The 23,126-nt window shown below is 31.4% G+C and overlaps 2 protein-coding genes across 3 annotated transcripts; one reads left to right on the top strand and one right to left on the bottom strand.

Moving 5' to 3' along the window:
• Window positions 1-661: 661 nt before the first annotated feature.
• On the top strand, window positions 662-17,253 carry LOC148280995 (F-box only protein 21-like). Its single transcript, XM_088227523.1, has 10 exons — window positions 662-1,096; window positions 4,697-4,825; window positions 5,210-5,359; window positions 6,648-6,840; window positions 8,259-8,486; window positions 8,971-9,293; window positions 11,631-11,778; window positions 13,400-13,489; window positions 13,836-14,058; window positions 15,546-17,253. The coding sequence occupies exons 1-10, from the start codon at window positions 930-932 to the stop codon at window positions 15,719-15,721; spliced, it is 1,827 nt and encodes a 608-aa protein (XP_088083649.1). The 5' UTR covers window positions 662-929; the 3' UTR covers window positions 15,722-17,253.
• On the bottom strand, window positions 16,277-23,126 carry Tektin-C (Tektin C). 2 transcript variants are annotated; one of them, XM_088227524.1, is made up of 8 exons: window positions 22,819-23,126; window positions 21,107-21,349; window positions 20,936-21,020; window positions 19,871-20,058; window positions 19,339-19,453; window positions 18,504-18,611; window positions 17,741-17,959; window positions 16,277-17,435 (listed from the first exon to the last, which is right to left on the bottom strand). In XM_088227524.1, the coding sequence occupies exons 1-8, from the start codon at window positions 23,001-23,003 to the stop codon at window positions 17,298-17,300; spliced, it is 1,281 nt and encodes a 426-aa protein (XP_088083650.1). In that variant the 5' UTR covers window positions 23,004-23,126; the 3' UTR covers window positions 16,277-17,297. The 2 variants fall into 2 exon arrangements, with proteins under 2 accessions (XP_088083650.1, XP_088083651.1); XM_088227525.1 differs by lacking the exons at window positions 20,936-21,020; window positions 21,107-21,349; window positions 22,819-23,126 and adding an exon at window positions 20,426-20,444.

Below are 23,126 nucleotides of genomic sequence, written 5' to 3'. Positions count from 1 at the left end.
CAGACGATTCAGACAGATGGTTAGTGTTATACAATATCTAATGGTACGTGATCACTTGAACTAGTCAATGACCAGCATCGTATCTAGAGCTAGATATAAGCGCCTCTGACAAGATTTGAATTTTACTCCCCCCATAACTTATTTTCTAGGCAGGGAAAGAGAAATAAAGGCTGTGGGCCTGAAAAGTGCACCTCCCTGAGGGTTGTGACTTGGCAGCTGCCCGCCTAGTCAGTCCCTAGCTATGACGCTGCTAATACAAGTCTAAAACTTTTCAAGTGTCTTCACCTTCTTGTATTTCCTTCTCGAAGAGGTTTTTTCTATCTCTTTTTTAAATAACTTTTATTATTTAAAAATAGTTATTAAATATATAACTTGTACGATATTTTAAATAGAGACAAATAGTGTTGTAATTTTCAAAAGTGGTCAGAAGGTAAAAATAACGTCACATTTCCTTCTCTGGGCCTAATATTTTAACTGTTATAGTATATTTCTTGAATAAAAAGATAAAGTTAAATAATCCGTGAAAATGCTTGTTATTGGCTTATTTGAATACAATACTTTAGTAAAGGGAAAAAGAAACAAACAGTGAAAATAAAAATGAAATTCCAATTGTCTATGATGCATGAAAAAAATGTAATGTCAGTTCGTCACTCGTCAGTCGTCAGTTGCAAATTGCAAATTATCTGTGTACCTCATAATTACTATCGGTGTCAGATCGCTAATATTTTTCCCGTTTAAATAAACAATGCACTAATCTTAATTATGTAACCGAACGGCCGGCTTTGTGTAAAATAAGACCTCAAACGCCATATTAGTCATACAAGCTATTTAACAGTAGAAATTAGTAGCAGTAACCGTGAGATGAACGTTGGTTTCAAATACTCGTTTTTCTGAAATTTTTCGCTTAATTTCATATACCTATATCTAAGATGGAAGCCGATTATTTTTCATCCATGCCACCAGAAATAATTGAGATTATTTTGGGTAATCCTAAAATTACTCTCCACGATATGTTGAGTATGTGTTTAACATGCCGCTATTTTCATGATATTATAAATTCACGTCAAAGCCTCTGGAAAAAGAAACTATTTGCAAAGTAAGTGTTTCTACCATTTACTATTCGATTATGCTGCATCACGGTATCTCAATTGCACATATTGATTTTTACTTTAACGTTATTTTGTAATAAAATAAACACTTCTATGCTAAATCCAAATTTTAAGTCCACCAGTCGCGAATATTTACCAGAAAATAAGAATCGATTTGTGGTAGACTGATACAATCATAGTAGCTAAGCAATACCTCTTCTGATAAAAGAAGCCATGGAAATTTACAATAATATATATAGAAATTATGGAATGCGCCTTAAAGTATCATGGTATCCGGCGTCGAATATAATTACATTTACTGATATAAAACAAACCTGCCGGCTGTGGTACGGTACAAATTTCTCATACGACTACAGCACACTTGGACATAAAACCACTTTAGCCCAGATAATGGACACTGCAACACTGTCCAAGACAGAGGCAAAAAGTAAAATAAATACATGACAACATAGAAAAACATCACTAGTTTTTTTTTAACAATTTTTCATAAGACATGCTGCTGACACTTAATTCTTGTGTGCTTTTGACAAGTACCTGAGCATGACCTTTATTTTAATTTTATACATCAACGCCTTGAGGGCTTTTACAGTATAGATTTGCTTACAAAATACATATTAAAGTTTACAAACAATAATAGGATGCAGTTTTTTTTTTTACTATTTAATTTGATTTACATTTATTGAGACACAAGTCCCAACTCCATTGGACCAAAGTCCCTGTGTTGAGTTGGGAAGAATATTACATTCAACAGGTTCACCGCCAACTCCGCCAATTGTATCAATATATATTCTATTATATTCTACTCTACTCTACTATATTAAATATATATTCTACTTTATTATATAAACTCTGTCAAATTATATTTATATTCTTTTGCCTAATTTTGATATACAGGACTCATATTGACCATATCGAGTCTGTCAAACACCGTTTTTTAAGAAAAGTGGCATGGTTGCTCGGATTACAAAGGGGTAATTATTCTTATTTTGAAATAGAGCAATCTCTTAATCTGTCTTCATTGGAGAGACGTAGAACTGAGATGGACCTTATATGCATTTTCAAAATACTTAATGCTTTAAGTGATGTCCCATCTCTGTTGCAATCAATTTCTTTTCATGTTCCCAACCGTGTCACCAGAAGTCAAAGTCTGCTATTTATAAAATCTTCTAAGAGCAACATTGGCTTTTATGCCCCAATGTCCAGAATGTGTAGATTAGTCAATTCATCACACGACTTGGAATTTTTTGGGATAGATCTTCCGGCTTTTCGTAGATCTCTTCGCGACTAAACAGTGAGGGATGAAGTTGGATTGGCATGGTTTAGCTCAAAGTTTTTGGTCTTTCGTTTTTTTTAATATATTTTATACATTATTGTTTTGCCCTTGTTTGTCTTTGCTAAATAGATTTATGTTCTTTTTGTTCAGTTTCTTGCATTTATGTTTCTTCATGTAACTGTTGTAATTGGCTTAGGCCGTATATATATAATAAATAAATATACCATACGATAATAAAACATGTTCAATTTTTTTTCCAAGATTTCAATATTGGACTGACAGTAAATGTGTTAAACTATGCACATAGCACGAAACAAAGACAAAAGTACCGAAATAGAATTGGAACAAGTTAGTAACAGTTAACTGTAAAACTGACGTCGTGGGTTTGATTCCCGCCAGTTGCAAGAAAAAATCCTAGAAAGATTTTATTCTCAATGAGGAATTTATATTATTTATTATTCCAAAATACATATTATTCACAATAATATATATTGTAACAACATCAGCGTAAATGCATCTAGTTTAAAGAGAGGATATATGCAAATTTTGAGCAGTAATATTTGTGCTATAATAGGTAGATACTATTGGAAAGTGTATGATATTGAAAGACATATGATAGCTCTTATCAGCATTCAGATAAAATCAATTTAATACACATCACTCACTTAATCGATCGATATTTGACTGTAATGTTTTTACATCATTAAAACTTAATTGTCAAAAACATTTTCAAATACCAGTGCAATATCATTTATAAATGTATTAAAACGAAAAAGACCAAGGTGAGAACTCTGAGGAACTCCCGAAGAAGCTGAAAATTTATTTGACAAATATCTACTACTACACAAGGATGGACACAAGTCTATTCTGACATATATTCCTAGCTACTTCCACATTCATTCATCTTGTCATACAAGCTCTTCGGCTGTGTCTGCTTTTGACAAACTTGAGACCAAACTTGAGATTTTGGTTTATATGATCATGCCACGTCTTTCTTGGTCGTCCTCGTCTTACGTTACTATGTATTTTCGCCGTATATGTATATCTGTTTTCCCATTCTTTCATAATCCATTTGTTCTACATGACCAAACCATCTCAGTGACCCTTTCTTAATCTTATCAATTTATTATACCTGTCTCAGATTTGCGCTCTCGCCCATTTAATTTTACAGCAATCTTGTGGCCAGTCAAATAACTTGATAACCAATTTTGGAAGGTACATCAAATGGCCAATTTTTTCAGCTTTTCTATTAGAATTTTAAAGTTCACGGGGTCAAATGCCTTTTGAAAGTCAGTGTGTTTGGAATTAACTTGTAAATTATTTGAAAAAGCTTCGCAAATGTAATTCTCATATAACCGCAAGTTTTATGACAGTTGATTTTCTAGATATAAATCCATGTAAATGAGATTAGATTATATTACTAAATTTATTTTGAATGTTATCCGATGCAATATACTCTCAAAAAGCTTTGGTATTGCTGATAATCTGATAATTAGAGATGCAGTGTTTGTCATCTGATTTAAAAATGGGAGCTGTGACTAAACTTCCAAGTATTAGGAAATGTAAGAGAGCTATTAAAAAAGAAAAACAGTGAGAGGACCAATAGGTTTAAATACATAAAAGTGGAATTTTATCAGGACTTGCATATTGCAATATTTTGCAATTCAATATTTTTAACAGACTTTGTAAATTAACTGTATGCATTAATACAATAAAATGGGAAAATATTCATATTATCGTTATCAGATACAAATCACAACACAATCATCATAAATACAGTTCAAAGCTACCCAAAGATCTATTGAAAAATCAAGTAATTTCTGTATCAAAAATCCAATGTCACCCAAAAATCAATATAAGTAACACTAAACCACTCATAAATTTGTAATTTTAGCCATGATTTTTTACGTTACACTTATATTTCTTCCTTGATTTGCATTAAATCACCGTGGCAGCGATGAAATTGCTGTACAAACGAAATGCAATATGCACATAAACTACCAAACAAATCAATTCATGTTACTAGAATAAAATGATTATCATAAATGTCCCATTATTCTAAGCTTTGTAAGGGCCAGTTGCAACCAAAAAGTAGGATATAAAAAAAAGTCAGTTGCATGAAAATAGTAAGATTAAACTACCTGTTTTGACAAAAACAACAATTTTTAACTTTAAAGGTTTTTTAACTGAACTTATTTTTTAGTGTAACTGGGCCTAAGAGGTTTACATATAACTGCATAATGTTTATTATGTTAATAATAACTATTCAATATATAATTAATTTAAATTTATGCACCTTTTATTTTCATTTTAGATGGCCATTCATGAGAAATTTTTACAAAAACAGGAATCAGTTGGAATGGTTGTTTCAAGTAAGGCATATAATGGAAACACAGAATTACTGCAAGAACCAAGTAAAGCTGATGTCATCTCAGTATAGATGGTTCGTATTACTAATTAAATAATTAACCAAAATTATATATTATTCTCTTAAAATAATTAATTTATTTGAAATAATAAAACTTCCGTAATATGAAATTCTCTCGTAAGGATTTGGACATGCTCAAAATGTTGTTAATTTATTTTCTCACTTTCTCTAAACTTATCATTTAGAGATGTTTGACCGATGACTTTCTTTTATGGGTAGGTGGTGAATCAAGTCCATTTATCCTGATCTGAAGATATTTAGATGTAAAGTTAGGAACCTTCAATAAAATCTTGATATTTTAAGTGGCCACTTTACTAGATAATAAAATGAACCATCAATTCTTTTTTTTTTATATCTACAAAAATGAATCAATAACATTTTTTTGTTCTTTGCTTACAGGCGCAGGCAGGCGATATCATACTCCGACCTGGAGCACTATATTAACAAGGCAAAGGAAAACGATGGACTGGCCTTTTACTACCTGACCCAGTATCTAAAGATGATTATTAATCTTGAAATCAATATGCCCAGCAACAATCCGCACAATTAGTAAATACATACAACTATTTCTTTAAATTACCTTTTTTTTGTTTTCTACGCATGTTGTATGCTATTCGAAGTCAATCAAACAATGTATGTTCATTAAATTTATAAAATGTCATAATATTTTTCTTTTTTTTTTACAATATTCCTAATCAAATGAAAATAGTCTATGTACCTACAGTTATTTAATGCAATATTGTAGATGTTTACTCTTTTTATTTATTTATTTTTTAAAAGAAATATTTGCATTTTTATGACTTACCCAAATATTTCTATTTTGGGACCATTTTTCAACGAGTTGTAAATAACTCACTAGTGGAAAATGGGAATCATGTTGGGTCAGAGTGGGACTCAAACCTCTGACCTCTGATTCTTGAGTCCGCAGCACTATCCACGGGACCACAACCCAATTAATATTTTTATTTATGTTATACATATTACGGAGCTAATTTGTATATTTTGTCTTAGGAAGTATAAATAAACAAAATAAATTAAATTAAAATGAAATATTTTAATATTTATTATTGATACGTAGCTCTCTTACCTAAAGCTCCATTTTTGTTAGGTAAAACCTCAAGCATTTAAGCATTTTTCAAAACATAGCTTCTTTCAAAGTTTCGTGCTTATGGTGAAATGCTCACAGCCAACTTATATAAGCAATATATTATGCTCATTTTTAAGATGCATGATCCCAATAATTTTATGCCCTAAGGCCTGCAACTGCATATAACCTTACATTTAGTGCACTGGTTCAACACTGATGCAACAGAAACAAACATTGAAAAATAGACATGGTACATTGTATTACACTTTTTTTGAAATGTATACATTGTATTTTTTGTAAATGCAATTTTTTTAAATTCCGAATAAAGATTATTATTTTTATTACAAATAAAATAACTTTCTCTATGATTTATATACCAGGCTGACAAGAAATAGGTTTTTAAAAGCATGATTTTTACTTAAATGTTTCATAGACTCTGGACTGTATCTGAAATGTAAGACTAATAATCTTCCCTTCATGTATCAAATTATTTAACTGCATTGGAGTACCGATGCAGCGGATAGGGAAATTATGATAATAACGAGATCCAAAACTAAGCAAACCCAATCAAAGTTTTAGACATGGTGTGGTCCCATTAAAATCATCCTGGGAAGAGATGATGTAATAATTCAATTACATGGTAGAATTATAAAAAAAATGATTAGTTAGTATATACAATTATAAACACTTTTATTTATTTATTTGTATGTAATGTTGTGTATCAACATACTATGAATTTGTTTATTTTAGTTTATTTACCCTGACTGATCAACACTACGCAAAGCAAGTGTATGTGTTTGTACTGCAACATTATCACCTGAAAAAGAAGTGGTTCCAAATGATTCAGCATGAGACTACATTAGTCCCAGACAGGGTGGCTATTTTTGCACTCCAATGGCTTTTCCCGAGAAATGGGAATTCTGCTTTACTTTTTGCCAAATATGTAAGTATTCACAATCGGGAACTAAGTTTTCTTTTAATATTTTATTTTTTATACATTGAATTCTAAAGGTGTCTCAAAACCTACTTGAAATTATTTTTTTTATTAAAACACATACTGCAGTTGGATTTTGAGGGCGTTTTATTTTCAATGTAAAATATGGACACGGAGGTTACTTGTGGAACACAACATCCGACTAATGTCCGCATTGGCTTTTTTGGCAAACGTTCACCCTTTTCACAAAATTTTCGATCACTTTTTGACATAATTGTGGAGGAATTTCGTCAATAACTTGTTGAATTTCGGTTTTGCGCTCTGGAATTGTCTGCGGATTAATTGCATACACTTTTCCTTTAAGAAACCCCTAAAGAAAAAAGTCCAGAGGTGTCGGATCACACGATCTTGGTGACCAGTTAACTTCTCCCCGCCGCGAGATAACTCGTCCTGTAATTTTTTTCTGCAATAACTGTATTGTTCTGCCGCAGTGTGGCAGGTTACACCATCGTATTGAAACCAAATGTCTTTAACATCAGTTTCATCCAACCCAGGCCATAAAATGTTAGTTAACGTATCGCGACAATGAAGACCATTGACGGTAACTGCATTTCCAGTTGCATTCTTAAAAAAATACGGACCAATGATTCCGCCAGTCCAAAATCCACACCACACGGTCACACGCGGTGGTTGTATAGACTGCTGATGGATCCCTCGTGGGTTTTTGGCCCTCCAAATTCTACAGTTCTGTTTATTGACGTAGCCATCAAGTTGGAGTGCGCCTCATCACTAAAGATGTTTTTTTCTGAAAAATCGCCATCGACTTGTTGATGTTTCATTATCCAATTGACAAATGTTCAGCGCTGGGCATGGTCTGTTGGTTTTAGATGTTGTGTTAATTGAATCTTGTAAGCGTGCATGTGCAGGTTTTTAGTCGAAATTCATTGCAAAGAGCTTCTGGAGATGTTAAATTGTTGACAACAAAGACGAATGGAGGTGGATGGGAGTTCGTGTACACTTTCTCTAACTGCCGCAATGTTTTCAAGCGATCGACCCGTATGAGGACGGCCACCTGCTTTAACATCCTGAACGAAGATGCGGCTCGAGATGGTGCATAACATTGCGACATTTTCGAACAGTCTCTGCAAAGTTCTCACCATTTCCGTAGTGAATTTTCACAATTTTTATGCGTTGCTCAACTGAAAAACACTGCTTGACTTAACCTCAAACTTTGCTGATGACAACTGCAAAGTAACCGCGTTACTTGTTTGACACAACTAAAATTATTCAAAATTCAAGTAGGTTTTGAGACACCCAATATTATAGATTATAATTATTGATGAACACTGCAGCAGGTAAACCTGTGACAACATGTTTATTTACACTGTGTAAGAGAATATTCCCATTTGTTTGTTTTTATTTTGTAGATCGAAGATCTGGTGGGCATAATAGAGTCAAGAATTTCACCCGACCATCCTCTCATGAGAGTTCATAAAGCAGAACGGAAGAACTGGTCGGAAAACTTGCTGGAAGATAATCAGTTGAGTGTATCTGTCTGCAAATCTTTGTTCCGACTATTATCTACTATCATTTTTGAGGAACACTTTTTCCATGTCAAAGAGTCTTTCGCCATTGAATCCCTTAACATTCATGATGTATGTACTTATTCTATTTATCTTATATATTATGAAAATAATTGTATTTTTGTAAATACAAAAAATATATATAACAGCACCAATCCACGAAGGCTTGGCTTTTTAGTGTTTCATTCATTGAACTAGGAAGAAAAAGAAACTCAGATTGCACTGTAAAAATTGAGATGGAGTGTACACTCACTCTAACTTGTAAAGAAATAATAATCAAATATAATGTTTAAAACCTATTTAAATATTTTTTTTAAAAAAAAATAATTCATCTAGCTTAAACTTGAAACGGGTGGGTTTTATGTTTCTTTTTACAAAACATCTCTTCACTTTCCCAGCTTGGCACTACTGTTCTACTGTTGGGAGAGCATTCTATGCCATGCCGCCTGTAACTGCAAATGGTTTTTGAATTGTGATTATTTGATTATATAGTATTCTATTGAAAAAACTTTTTATTCATGTGTTCTAGAACATAAAATATATCAATCTCTTCCAGATGATCGTTTATGAAAACTCTCACAAATATCTAACATTCATTTTGTATGAATCGGTGGCCAGGAGATGTGGGATTCGATGCGATATTTCCGGTTCTGGAAATCATTTGTTCTTGTACTGGCGCGAAAATTGGTCGGAGGGATCTCCCAAATTCATTGTGAACATTATGGAGGGCTGCATGAAACTGAGTCTCGGATGGTGTCCGTACGCTGTACCTTCTAACGCTAGCCCCAGCCCAGAAGATGATAAGGAATATTCAGCAGGTCTGCTACTCTCCACACTCGTCCCAGAAGTTAACGATGTTATTCAAGCCTTTGAACTCAAGTAACTATAACAGTACATTTATGTATATGCCAGTTGTTTAAAAGAGGGAAAAGAAAGTTAAATATAAATCATATTCCTCGCTTTTATTGATATTTGCTTAATATCATAAAACAACAATATTGTGAAACAAAAATTTGTAATTTGAATTTTAAAAATTTAATGAGTGACGGGTTGAAAATTTAATCCACTTAACAACCAATTACTGAATTTTCAACAGACCAATTATCGGTTTCATCACTCTTGGAACATTGTCACTGTTATGGTTGTAAAGTAAATTTTAAAATAATGGTTTCCTAAAAATACATTTAAACACCTTCAGCTACATAGAACTTATATTTGAAGCACTAACTTTGTGGTTATTTTTTTGTTTTTGTTTGTTTATTTATTTAGTCGGCATTTCTGTCATTTACATTTCGTGTTGTTGAAAGAGTGCTTAAAAATAATTATTCAATATGAGATATGAATATATGTATACGCCAGGGGCGAATTCCCCTAATAACCTTTTATTTGAAGCTTACCATATTTTTTTGACATTGAAAGTGATGTTTTATGTTACATTATTATTATGAAAAAATACATCACAAAAATTCAAATTATTTATTCACAAAGTAACAAGCCATCCTTTGCATTTCTTGGGTTAGTAAATTTACATCATATTTAGTTTGAAGCTTCATTCCATACAGCGAGCCAGTGCGCCTCTATTGGCCGAAATTATTACTACTGGTTTACACGAGCTTGCGCGGCTAAAGATAAAATATTAATTTGATTACTCTTGCAGGTTTTCTTAATGTAATTTAGTCTTTCAACACTTCTTCATATGGGCTATTATTCTTTAAAATAAAACTGTTTAACTTCAGACTGCAAGGGAGGTAGCATTATACACACTGGTTATATGTGAGAAAGAGATAGCAAATATTTTATGTCTTAACAAGGAAATTAGATTAGAATAATACTTGGTATGTCCTGTTTCACCAAACCACCGTTTAAAAGTGAATTTATTGCAAAATAAATCATATTACAAATTAAAATATCGGTACATAAATCCTTTGGTGGGTTTTGAAAAACAAAAATACGCCAAACAAAAGTCAAATATACATGAATTATAAAATGTTTGTATGCCGACTATGACAGTTCAATTATTCAATTATAGGTTATTCTTCAGTACCTATTTACTCAACAGAGGACTTTTAGTCATATGGAGTTGGGACTTCGAGACAATTGTTTTTATTGATGCCATAGAAAAAAAAGTAATACTGTATAAATAAAATTTCCTAACATTTAGGGGAAAAATTATTTTATGCAAATTCAAAATTTGTTTTAGTTTTTTTTTATTTACATATAAAATAATTTTAACATGCTGTTTTTAAATCAAATTAAAAAACAGATTACATAATATTGTTTGAAAAAATATTAAAATATTTTTTGTGAAATCATTGACAATTTCCACTTATCACCGTTTTTACTATTTTGCTGAAAGTATATTTACAAAGTGTAGCAAATCAATTTTATTTTCATGTAATGTCTATTTTTTCCATAGATTTTTCATTTCCAAACTTTAGCGTTTTCCTCAGTTTTACACCTTTTTTTCTTGCTCCTTTGAAAAACGTAAAAAGGGGGTTTTACTTTATATCAAAATATGAGGCATATTCTTTGCCAATATTTTGTAATCTATTAATATAAAATTAAAACAACTTTGTTTTCAACCATTTACATTTTTTACCAACCAGTTTCGAAGCTACACAAGCTTCTTTTCCAAGTTATAATTTACTAATCAAATATAAAAAATAAGTGGCTAAAAACATTTTTTCAATTTTAATTTTAACCTTCAATGAGCGACTTGCGACAGCGATGAAACTGTTTTTTGGTTTATTGAACTAAATGGATCCTGTCATTTAATATATTTTAAAATTTAAATTACAAGAACTTCCAAGAAATTTTATCAACTAATTTAATGTTTTACTAAAATTGTTATTTACATATTGACAAAAACAACCTATCATCTTACCTTCTTTTTAACAAAAATGATCCAGATACACTGCAATTAGAGTACCGATGCAGTGCCCTATGCACCACTGGTGGATAGGGAAATGATGATATTCATCATCAGTTAACCCTAAAATATTTTAGTAAATCATAAGAATGTAAATTATGTAAGTAATGTAAGTAAAAATAACAAAGACCATTATGTTTATGTGACATATTATTTATATTTCAGCCAAGTTAATACAAACAAGCACATAGAATCTACATTAGTTGATTATAAATTCATAGCTTCCTGAAAATGTGGTATTACAAACACTATATTTAAACTAACTGCAACTTTTTGTTTTCTAATAGCATTGTCACCTACACCTTAGAATTGCTGTACGCTGTGTTGCCTGGCTACATTGATAACCTAAAGTTTATCGCACATCTTTACGTGCTACAGAAGAAAGATCTACGCGGGATTGTTCAGGAGATAACCACCCAACTAAATGAAACACGTGTAAGATACTGTGGTATTACTGTATATATTTTTATTTATTTATTCTGGGTCCGGGCAAATAAAGCATACCGTTCTGGGTGTGAAAAAGAACTCAGGACGAGCATTTTTGACTCGATGGTTACTCTCAGGTAAAAATCCTGGAAAAATAAATCGAGCCGAGATAAGTCCACCTTGTTCTGTAGTGGCTAGTGTGTTCGCCTACCATTTTTAAGTGTTCGATTCCTGCCATTAAATATTTTTAGTGCTATTTATTTATTTAGTTCTACACTGCAATATTTCAATGTTCCTGGTCTGGCACAAGCGTGAGACTGATCACCTTACCTTTCATGTAACAAAATCAATTTAGGTTCACTGCAGTGGGGAGTGTCAACGCAGTGCCCTATGCACCACTAAATCCAAATAGGGAAATTATGGTGATGATATATGTATATGCCACTTTGATGGCATCACTTGGTTCTCCAAAGTGATTCTGAACAAGTTCAAGGCGAGTCATTTATTTGCAAAACCCGCTATCTCCCTGTGGCCGCCTTAGGGAAATAGCGGGTTTCGGAAATAGACTACTCATATGTAAAATGGGAATTGGACACTGCTGCAATGGTTCTCACTTATTCAGAATCCAAGTGCGGGATTCTGGCATGGGGGGAGGTCAGCTTTAGGACGAAGATACAAACCACTTTTTTTTTTTTCATTCCTAGCTTCATAAAATTTTGGTGAACTACAGAATTTGTAAATAATTGCAACACAGATTTTTAAGTTATTTTATCCTGAAAAAAAATTTCGTACGTTTTACAGAAGTTTAGCCATACGTTATTTATTTTGTCAAAAAAAAGTCTACACAAATGCAGGAATAACATTGGCATTCGTGTTTAATTTAGTTATGTAACTGAAACAAGTGGCATTCAATGTTCCGATCTGCCAGTTGCGACATATGCAATCAGCCCAGCACGAAGTAGGACTTCCATGCGCCAATGTCCCAATTGTGTCATATTGTAAACTCGAGACAGGATCTGAACTTTTTTGGTGCAAGTCTTTCTAGATTTAAACAATCATTAAAATATACCAGATCTCATCTTTAGGTTATCCTTTTTTTTTCATTTTAACTTTTTTAGTTGTATTTTATTTAAACCAATATTGTATCTAAAAAATTGTAATGAACGCCTTGTGGTTTTTTTTTATTTTTTAAAAGAAATATTATCGTTCTTATAATTTACCCAAATATTTCAATCTTGCTGGCCATTTTCAACGAGATGTTAAACTCACTATTAAAAAATGGAAATCAAGTTGGGGTAGAGTGGGGTTCGAACCTCGGACCTCTGATCCGTGAGTCCGCAACACTAGCCACGGAACCATAACGCGATTTATTTAACACGCAAATGGTTAAATATAATAAAATAATTAAAATAAGGATGCCCCATGGTGTAATGGCTAAAAAGCTAGCCTTATAAACAATAATAATAGATTAAATATGATTTTTCTCAAGTCTGAGTACTGTGCTGTAATTATTGGACTTCCGATGCAAAAATAAATAGTTTTAAAAAAATAATGTTAACTTTCCTCAATGTATAAATAATGCTTTTTACGTTAGGCGCATAGCTTAAACAATATTCAACTTTGTTTTCAGCTCACAACACGCAATAGAGAAGAATTGACTTTCCTCTTGGAAAATGCCAATAAAGAACTTCGCTCCAATGAAGAAAGTCCTTTGCAAAAGGTTTTAAAATGTTCACTTTATTTATTTATAAATACTTTATTTATTATTTTTTTTAATTTTGTGCAGAATAATTATATGCATTGCTATAAGCCATATCTTCCAACCAAAAACAAAATGGTGTTAGTCAAGGGTTTGTACGGATTAATTTTATAGCTTGTTTTTAATGAGTATTTAGTGCATATAAAATGGTTCATCAAAAAATCTTTTTAAATTATGGTGCAAGGAATGCACGGGATGTGCGATCAGGTAAGGAGTTTGTAAAAATACGGATAAAGGATCCAGTGGGCACAACATCGACAGGGCATATAATTTTTTTTCCTAACCAACGAATTGGATGTTTTTCCAGATAAACATCAAGACTCGGACACCAAAAATCCTTTTTGCCATCGGAATGGTCTGCCACCACAAACTATACGAGTACAAGTGTATGCTAATCGGTTGGGACCCCTATTGCCAGGCATCTGCAGAGTGGCAGCAGAATATGGGGGTTCTGCGTCTCAAGGACGGCCCACATCAGCCCTTCTACCACGCCTTGGCTGAGGATGGCTCACAGAGATATGTGGCACAAGGTACATTTTATAATCAGTATGAATAAAAAAAGTTTCTCAATTTGCTCGTTAATATTTTAAACATTTTTGGGTTTATTTAACTTATTTTAAAATATAAGTTGTAAATTTGAAATATTTAAAATAGAATTTCGTCATTTTTTTTCACTTCAACATTACACCCATAGTGGTGAGTTGCAGTACAAAACACTCAGGCTTTAGAAAAATCACATTATTTATATATTATGATTTATTGTGATCTCACCGAGAATCGAACTCTGAACCCTCAAGCAAACATTTTAGCCATACAGTTTAGCTCTGAATGAAATAAAACCTATAAAAATAATATGTTTTTAAATAAATAAAGTCCTGGATATAATGAAAAACAGTATATCTGTAAGAGTCACCCAGAAATCAATTCTCAGTGTCAGCTGACCTACTATCGTATTAAGGACGATGCAAAAACCAATTGATTACCGAGACATCTAAATTACTGATGACAAATTATTGCTGACATGTGCGGATATCAGCCATATCGATAAAATCGCTGACAGCCAAGGAGGAAGTTGTTCACGAAATCAAGTTCCCACTAGGAAGTAAAGTGAACAGTAGACAATATATTATAAAGTAGCAACTCCTGTAATAGGGAAATATCACATGCTCGAATACTAATAAAAATATATGAAATGGATTTAGAATAATTAATTGTATTTTCAAAATCAATATGGATATTGTGGAGAAATGTTTTCATACATAAATGTAAAAAAATAAATTTAATAAAAATATGTTGCTAGAAAAACGCAACATGTTTGGCCTTGGTAGTTGTGACGTCAAGATTCGTGACAATGTTCTAAACAAATTTGAATGGGCAGAAACAAATAAACATAAATCGAGATGTATTAGGGTGGCCAATGGAATGACCATTTTTGCGGGAATTCAAAATTACAAATTTAAAAATATTTTTTATGCTACTAATAATTAGCAAAAAATTTATTTTTTTTACTGGACAGTATTTCATTCACCTTTATTGTTATTATTATACTTGTAAAATGTAAAAAAAAAACGTGATACCTATTTCCCTATTACAAAGACAGATATCAACATTTAGTTCAGTCAGCCACAGTGAGTTCCAACATTTAGTTCAGTCAGCCACAGTGAGTTCCAACATTTAGTTCAGTCAGCCACAGCGAGTTCCAACAGTTAGTTCAGTGCTCAGTGACTCAACGTAAAACGTCTATGTAATTACTGTCACTCTATTAATTCATCATATTATAATTCACTTAAACCCTCAACATCGTTCTTTTCTGTCAACCTCCAACTGGGTAGGAGCTCCCATGCATCCACATGCATCAAATACTACATATTTTAGAAAACAAGCATAAACGAATAAAAATATTATTTTTTTCTCTTTACTATATAGCTTTCACTCTAGTGGGGTGTATGTGTCATAGATCCTTTCGATTTTGGCTCATATTAATCACTCGCTAAAATGTTTGTGTCGGTTGTTTCAGAAAACTTGGAATTCATCCGCAATCCATACAGGCTTTTGAATGTGGAAGAGAAAATAGCCATTGACTTTACTCACTTTAATGGTTTCCAATACGTACCAAATGAAGAGAAGAAGAGGGAGTATCCGAATGATTTACTCGTCAGTGACTTCTTCCAAAATCGTTCTTCATCGCAATAAGTGCAACAACTACCAAATTGACGATTGTGGATTATACCATGTCTTATTTAATTTACTCATTCATGTCCCAAAGGCTTAAGCCTGAGAACGAAAGTTCATTAGTTTTTATTATTAATTTTACGTAATTCAATGTTCAAGAACATTCCTTTAGTCAAATGTTGTCATTTGTTAAATATTTATCTAAATGTTTTTTATCTAACAAATTATGATAGTTAATGATGGTCATGAGAGGATACTATAATTTATAAATAGTGTACCATTTTTATTGGTCAATTTATTCGCACTAATCCAAATATAGTTGCGCATATTTTCTTCGCATCCATTGATATTGTGGAATAGAAAATTCAAATCTGAGGTTACATGCGTGGTATCCAAAACATGTTTCTTTTACTTGAAAATAAAATATATCCCATGAAAATAAGGAAGCCGATTCATTAATAGTCTTTTCTATTGATTGATGGAAATTAGATTCTGTTTACACACATTCAGGATGTGTTTAACGACTGTATGCCTGTTTTAGAAACATTTACATTGTATTTTATGTCACGCTTACTAAACATTATAATTATTGGATGCTTAGATATATAAATTGCAATTTTATTAGTGTAGAGAAATATATTTAGGTGTCAAGATTTTAATAAGATGGAATCTAACAATGTTTTACTACAATTTCATTTAAAGATAGTATTTATTTAAAAGGTAATATTTTATTTGAACAACATATTTATTGCTTCGTGAGTGTAAAACCGGAGTGAGTTATTTTCTACAATCGGTAAGGATGTGTAATATCCAGAGTAAGTTAAAAAATGATTTATAATATGTACGCAAATTATGTCTTTAGCTTGAAGATAAAGCTAATAATCAAGTTGTGAAAATAAACAAAAAATATTAAGATTTAATCCCGTACTCAAATATATTACATGTTCAGTGTATTCATATTACTCCAGTTTTTCAATTATGGTGTGAATTATGTTTACTAGATTAATTCAATATAGATAAATGTAATTTCTGATAACTTTTTTAAACAAAAGTGCAATAATAATCTCAAATCTAAATTTTTTTGAGAAATTCTATAAAAAAATACTTTAAATCCATTTATAAAATATACTAGGTTAAACAAATGTTTTCAGAACGTAGATTGGCACTAGAAGAGTTTTTTTCGTAAAATATTGATAAACAATGTCCCATGTAGAGATGGGACATATTTCATCCTGTGTAATAATTATGTACTGCTACTTTCTTTGCGTTTTAAACTCTCGGTCCCTGAATTTAACTATTATTTTCAACCAAATTGAATTAGTTGAGCCGTAAGGGCATTGGTGTAATTTTTGCTTATGAAATGTGAGTTAGTACTACATAATACTAACCGTTAGCCGATTTGGGCTAATCGGCCTATATACGTACTAAAATTTAATAAGTGTTTTATTAGAGTTAATAAACGAATTCTCAGTGTTAAACATACATTTACCTATAATCAATTAATGTTTGATGAATGTCTCAAATATATTTAATAAAATTTTGATGTGATTTAATTATGTTTTACTTGGTGAAAATACTTTTTTTCCAAAAAAAGTCATTAATAAAGATGATAATCCATTCCATCCCTTATAGCCATACACTCCACTTCATCAATTTTAATTGAGTTGACTTTAACATTAATGTCCTCCTCGAGTTGTATCTGGGTTTGAAGCAAAAATCTCAAAGATGCATTTGCCTGAAACATACAAAAATATCACATTTATAAAAAAATGTATGTGTTCTTCAGTAATGATTTTAGTAAAAAAGCTAGGAATAGCAAATAAATACATTTTCAAGGAATGATATTTCAACTGCTAATTAAAAATCACTATGCCAGAAGATAAATAGACAAAAATCTGAGGCTGATGAGGCATATAACATTGACAAACAGCGCAATGACACATTATATAACAATCCAGAAAAACACTTTCAAGATCTAAAAGGTTCTAAAGAAATGACTGTGAAAATATAGAATTTGACTAATTGATGTATTTAGATTACCTCTTCTAGTACACGAACGAGGTCATCCTTGCTCGCTCGAAGCATTTCCGTTTCTGCCTGAAGACTATGGCAAACTGAATCCTTAACTAACTCTGCACCGGGCCTTTGCGCGCGCTTCCCCATACGAGTGTGTGCCAAGGCAATATAACCCAACTTATCGAAAAGGGCCTTCTCTAGTGAATATATGTTCTCTGTCATCTGATCCACTTTGATAATGGTCTAAAAATATAATCATTTGAAAATGTGATGTGGGCTCATTCGCATCAAAAATTATTTTAACTTTTCAGCTAAGAATAATCATAAATAAATTGTCAAAACATCTAAATTTATATGTTTTAATTATTAATCTGCATTACATATTAATCATAGTTGAATTATGCGTTTGTAATTGCGAGCTAGCATATTTTTACAACTTGAATACTGATTTTTAATCTACAAATATACTGAGGTTAAAATTGTGCAGTGCAATCGAGAATTTCAGGTGAGCAAATTTTCAAACAAGGTGGTAAAAATTAAGAAACATACAAAGCTTAATGGATTTTTTTTACTGGTTTCCTCTTGAAATGAAATTATTTTACGCAATTGGTTGGAAATTAAACTAAATCAAATTGACAGCCTTGTTCCTAAAGATGGGGTCAGTGCAGATTACAGCCTTAAGGTGTATATAACATTGACAAACAGCGCAATGACACATTCATTTATAGGAGTTCCTTACATCGTATGGAAATTATATACTATTTGTTGCTAAATTGATTCCGTATACCTGAGCAAGTGCACATTCTAATTTTTCTTTTATCTTTTTTGTTTCATCGATGCGAATTTTGAAAGCGCGGTTGCAATTAAGATTGGCAGCAACCAAGTCCTCGTAAACCTGTTTATATGAACGAAACATTAGCCAAAAGTTAAAAACAGTAATATAATATGTACTTACAAATTAATTCAATCACAAATTAGTTTTTGAATACATATATGTAAATTATAATATTGAGATTAGATTGGATAAGTTATATTCTAAATTAATACTTTACGTCATATTTTTATTTACCTAATTGATTAATATCATTCGACAGAAAATGGTACAAGATCTTGTGCAAGATTTGACCCAATTATGTGTCAAGTAATACACAAATTGCGTGAAATCTGTGGTCAAATTCAGAAAAATTAGAACACTTCCTATTTTTCAACAAACATTTGAACCAAGACCTTCGCACGCATCCCACGCCTGTGATACTGTTAACCATCAACTTCAACTGTTAACGCTTATTGTTAATTGACAGTTGTCACGTCGTCACAAGATAGCTCACTTTGTCAACTGCGAAATTGCCTATTATTTGTCATGGCGCAGAAAACATCTGCGTACGCGCACTCTCATGCGCAATTTTTAATCCCAGAGACTGCCCCGTGTAAAACAGCAAATAAAATGGCCCAAAATTTCACACAAGAATTGAGCACGAAATTGCACTTGCGCAATACCATTTTCTGACCCATGTAATACGAACTTTCTGAATGAGTTCATCAACGCAGTAACCTTTCAAGTCGAACATCATTAATTTATAGATTCAATAAATATTTTTCATACATTATTATTTTAATTTAACCTGTTTGAGAAGAGTGTCAATCATAACTCGTATAGGTCGAGCACTGGTTATCTCTTTTGCTGCCATTATTATATTTTTGGCTGAGTATTTTTCCCATTCTTCCTTTGTTATATTCCTGAAAAATTTATTTCCTTCGTAATAATGTTCATAAACCAAGGGAATAATGTTCAAATATTTATGATTTAGTTTATCAATATGAGCAAGAGTAGATACTTTTAGCATGCTGTGATACGAGAAAAATATTATATTATATAAAAAGCTAGTGAATCTGGACTTTTTTTTTCTTTTATGTAACCAAAAGGAGGAATCCAAAATCTTAAAATGTTTTTGTCATATAACTACAATATGGTAAAATATATAATAACAAAAACATTCAAAACTGCCAATATGCATTAATAATTTATGGGAATTTAAAGTAAAATTAAATCCCTAACAAAACATTTATTGTTTTATCATGACGTTTGTCTTGTTTATTTTTTAATAATAATGTGTTTATAGGAAATTAAAGGCTAATGATTTCATCTTAACATACGCTGGATCAAGGTTGGAAAATCCCTCATAAACTGCTAGGCGGTGGTCTGATGGCTTCAAATACGCACTTTCCTTGTCTATTTGCACAGAATGCTCTTTGTGTTCAAGATCATGATCTATTGCATATCTAGTAGCACGAAGTCTGCGCATTTGCTCGTGAGTTTGTTCCAGGGCTTTTTTCAAGAGATCCTATTTTGATAAAAACAAATTTACAGATTTTAAAGAAAAAGTAAGGGTGGCTTTATAACGTTTCATCTACTTATTTAATGTAAAAAAATATATATTGTTATTAACTCCTTAACCGAGGAATTTCGTTTAAAGAGTATGTACATCGAGTAATTATTTATACAGAATTATAAGATTTTTTAAAAACCAATGGTAACGTACGTTTGATATTTTGCTAATGCTATGAATTTTATAAAACAAAAACTAGAAATATGATTCTGGATAATGTTCATAAGGCAATTACATATCTATATATTTTTTCAATTAAAATTTAATTCATATTAAGTATTCAGAATCCGGAAGTGAGCAATAAGTAATATTTACTACATACAGTAGAGTACCGCTAATCCGAACATGCCCCGCAACGAAATAATTAGTTTTTTTATCTGACAAAAATACGCATTTCTTAAGGAAAGTAAAAATAAGTGCATGTTGTCAAATCAATTCAAAAACAAATTAAATACAGTACAATGTAACTAGGCTAGCAAAACAATGTAAAAACTTAGGCTAAAATGATATACACCACTATTATAACAACAAGAGACTCGTTCTTTTGCTTTCAACCGCGTTAACACGGTTATTTCGGCTAATCCGAACAAGGTCCGGTCCCAATTGGTTCGTATTATCAGGACTGTACTGTATTTATTTATTTATTTACAGACTCAATCAGTTCGTAGTTACAATAAAGAACATTTCATTTCGTATTATCATGTATATAGAATTCACATCGCAAGAGAACAATGATTTAATATCAGAAACAGCATATGTTTATACAAATGTTTTATTATTATTCGTGGAATGTTTACAATGATTAAATAAAGTTAATGCATGTCATATTTACCTGTCCGCCAAAAATAACATTGATTTCGTTCTGTAAAGCTATGCTAACTTCATCCACAACTAAATCTACACCTATTCGACGCTCCCTGTAAACAGTTTTTTTAGTTTTAGTATTTAGTATACAAGTACATTATAAAAAGGTGTTAATTTGAAAAACAACACATACGCTTACCTCAGTATAATGCATTTCTTACACTGATTTAGAGCATTCTCTTGCAGAGAAGTTAAACAGTCAATCAAACGAAGTTTGTAGACATCTAAAGATTCAAGCTCAAGGCAAACTTCATTACGTTGAATTTCTAGTTCACTTTTATTGAATTCAATATCTCCAATGCGTTCCAAAAATCTTCTGTCTGTGGTTTCTTTATTTGACTTAGTTCTTTCCTCAGTCTCCCCTTTTATGCGTTCACACTCTCTTCAAATAAAAATATTTCAAGATAGTAAGTATGTAAATCGTATAATAGCTTTACCACTATGTATTAAATCTTTAAAAAATTCTTCTTTTTTTTTTTGTCATAAATGTCATAAATTGCCTTTATTGCATATTGAACGTAAGTATGAAAAAAAAAATACAAATATAAATACCTAACAAGAAACGATAAAATTGCATAACTATAACAATAGTAACATGTAAATACAAAAACAAAGTAAATACACATAAGCAACCAAAAAATTAAAGAAATAAATACACAAATATGAAAAAGCAAAAAAGGAAAACATTATTGAATATAAAGAAAAGTTTAAGAATTAGATTGCGAGAAAAAAAGAAATCAGACTCGTTTTATAACTTTAAAGTCCAGAACCAAATATATCAGCCTTGTCTTCATACTGATTACCATATCTGTGGAGCCTAGGGATAGGCGAGTGCATGTGATAGTTGGTCCTAGAACTTGCAGAACAAAAAGGAGATCTGTGGCGGGTATGTCGACCAGGTACACGGAAACACACCAACTCCAGCAAATCTGGACAGTCAATGAATGAATTGATCACTTTATAAAGTAATAATAGTTCAGTTAGGATTCTTCTATCGGAAAGTTTCAAAAGATTTGCTGAAGATAACAATTGATTAAATTAAATTAAATAAAGCAGCTGGAATATGTAGTTTAAAATTAATATATTTTAGAAATTTCTTCTGGACGCGCTCGAGTGAATCAGAATGTACACTATAATGGGGCGACCAGACTGGAGAAATATATTCTAAACTTCTTATAAACAAAACAACAATCTTATCCTTACATCAATGCAAAGAATCTCACCAAGTCAAAAACTGTTTCACCTAATATTTATTTATAAAGAATCAACATTAGAAACTTTTTTTTTATTTAAAATAATTTTTTGCATTTTTACGATTTAACTAAATATTTAAATTTTGGGGCCATTTTAAATAATTTTATTGAAATAAAATTATTATAAGTAAACATACTTTGTGTCTCTTATTTAGACTCAATTACAGCCATCAATACCTCAATAAATTAATATGAATGTAATGTATTTATCAACAAATTGGCCTATTGCTTAGGTATCTATCTACATACCTATCAGTGTGTAGATAGATACCTACAGTTTTATGTTTCTCCACCTTGAGGGTAAAATATCGTAGTGAATCTCATATACAGTAAATATCGGTAGTATCAATAATTTGACTCCATGAAGCCTGAGATACCGATATATTAGAATGGAATTTATTAATTAAAAAAAAAACAATACAGCTTAATCATAAAGATAAATATTATAATACATCAGAATGGTAGGTATGGTAGATATGTATAATTGTAGTAGATTATCAGCAAATTAAAAAATTGTAAGAGTAAATAGTATTCTCGAGATGATTTCATTAAAATATCGATATATTATAAATTATCTGCCTTTAACTTTGTAACTTACCCTAAAACTCTTTCAGCTATTTCCTGTTGGTCCACTGCATTTTTATAACGCATATCATTATTTAAATACCATTCTTCCTTGGTGAATCTCGCACCTCGCGGTGGAATAGCAATCAGAGAATGTGTTGCAATGTTTGAAGCACATATGCCATCAGTTTTGCCATAAATTTCATTTATTTTCGGCATTTTTGTAAATTTTTCCAAAATTATAACAAGAATCTCTCTACCTCAGATATGTAGAACTGTCTACCTCAGATATAATCACAGATATAATGTAGAACTGTCTACCTGATACAGGTATTGACCAAA

Source organism: Micrasema longulum, unplaced genomic scaffold (genome assembly GCF_059751315.1).
Source record: "Micrasema longulum isolate JH-2025_06_02 unplaced genomic scaffold, ASM5975131v1 h1tg000508l, whole genome shotgun sequence".
In the NCBI taxonomy this organism is placed as follows: domain Eukaryota; kingdom Metazoa; phylum Arthropoda; class Insecta; order Trichoptera; family Brachycentridae; genus Micrasema; species Micrasema longulum.
Note: the sequence above shows the minus strand (reverse complement) of the source record. Positions and strands in the feature narration are given on the sequence as shown.

Bases quoted from the DNA above. Each gene is read 5' to 3' on its own strand.
- Tektin-C (XM_088227524.1), bottom strand. From the start codon at position 23,003: ATGCCGAAAATAAATGAAATTTATGGCAAAACTGATGGCATATGTGCT. The intron at 21,350-22,818 runs GTAAGTTACAAA...TTTTATTTGAAG, and splicing joins ATAGCTGAAAGAGTTTTAGG to AGAGTGTGAACGCATAAAAG. The intron at 18,612-19,338 runs GTTAAATTAAAA...TCATATAAACAG, and splicing joins TTGACACTCTTCTCAAACAG to GTTTACGAGGACTTGGTTGC.
- LOC148280995 (XM_088227523.1), top strand. From the start codon at position 930: ATGGAAGCCGATTATTTTTCATCCATGCCACCAGAAATAATTGAGATT. The intron at 6,841-8,258 runs GTAAGTATTCAC...TTTATTTTGTAG, and splicing joins CTTTACTTTTTGCCAAATAT to ATCGAAGATCTGGTGGGCAT. The intron at 11,779-13,399 runs GTAAGATACTGT...CTTTGTTTTCAG, and splicing joins CCCAACTAAATGAAACACGT to CTCACAACACGCAATAGAGA.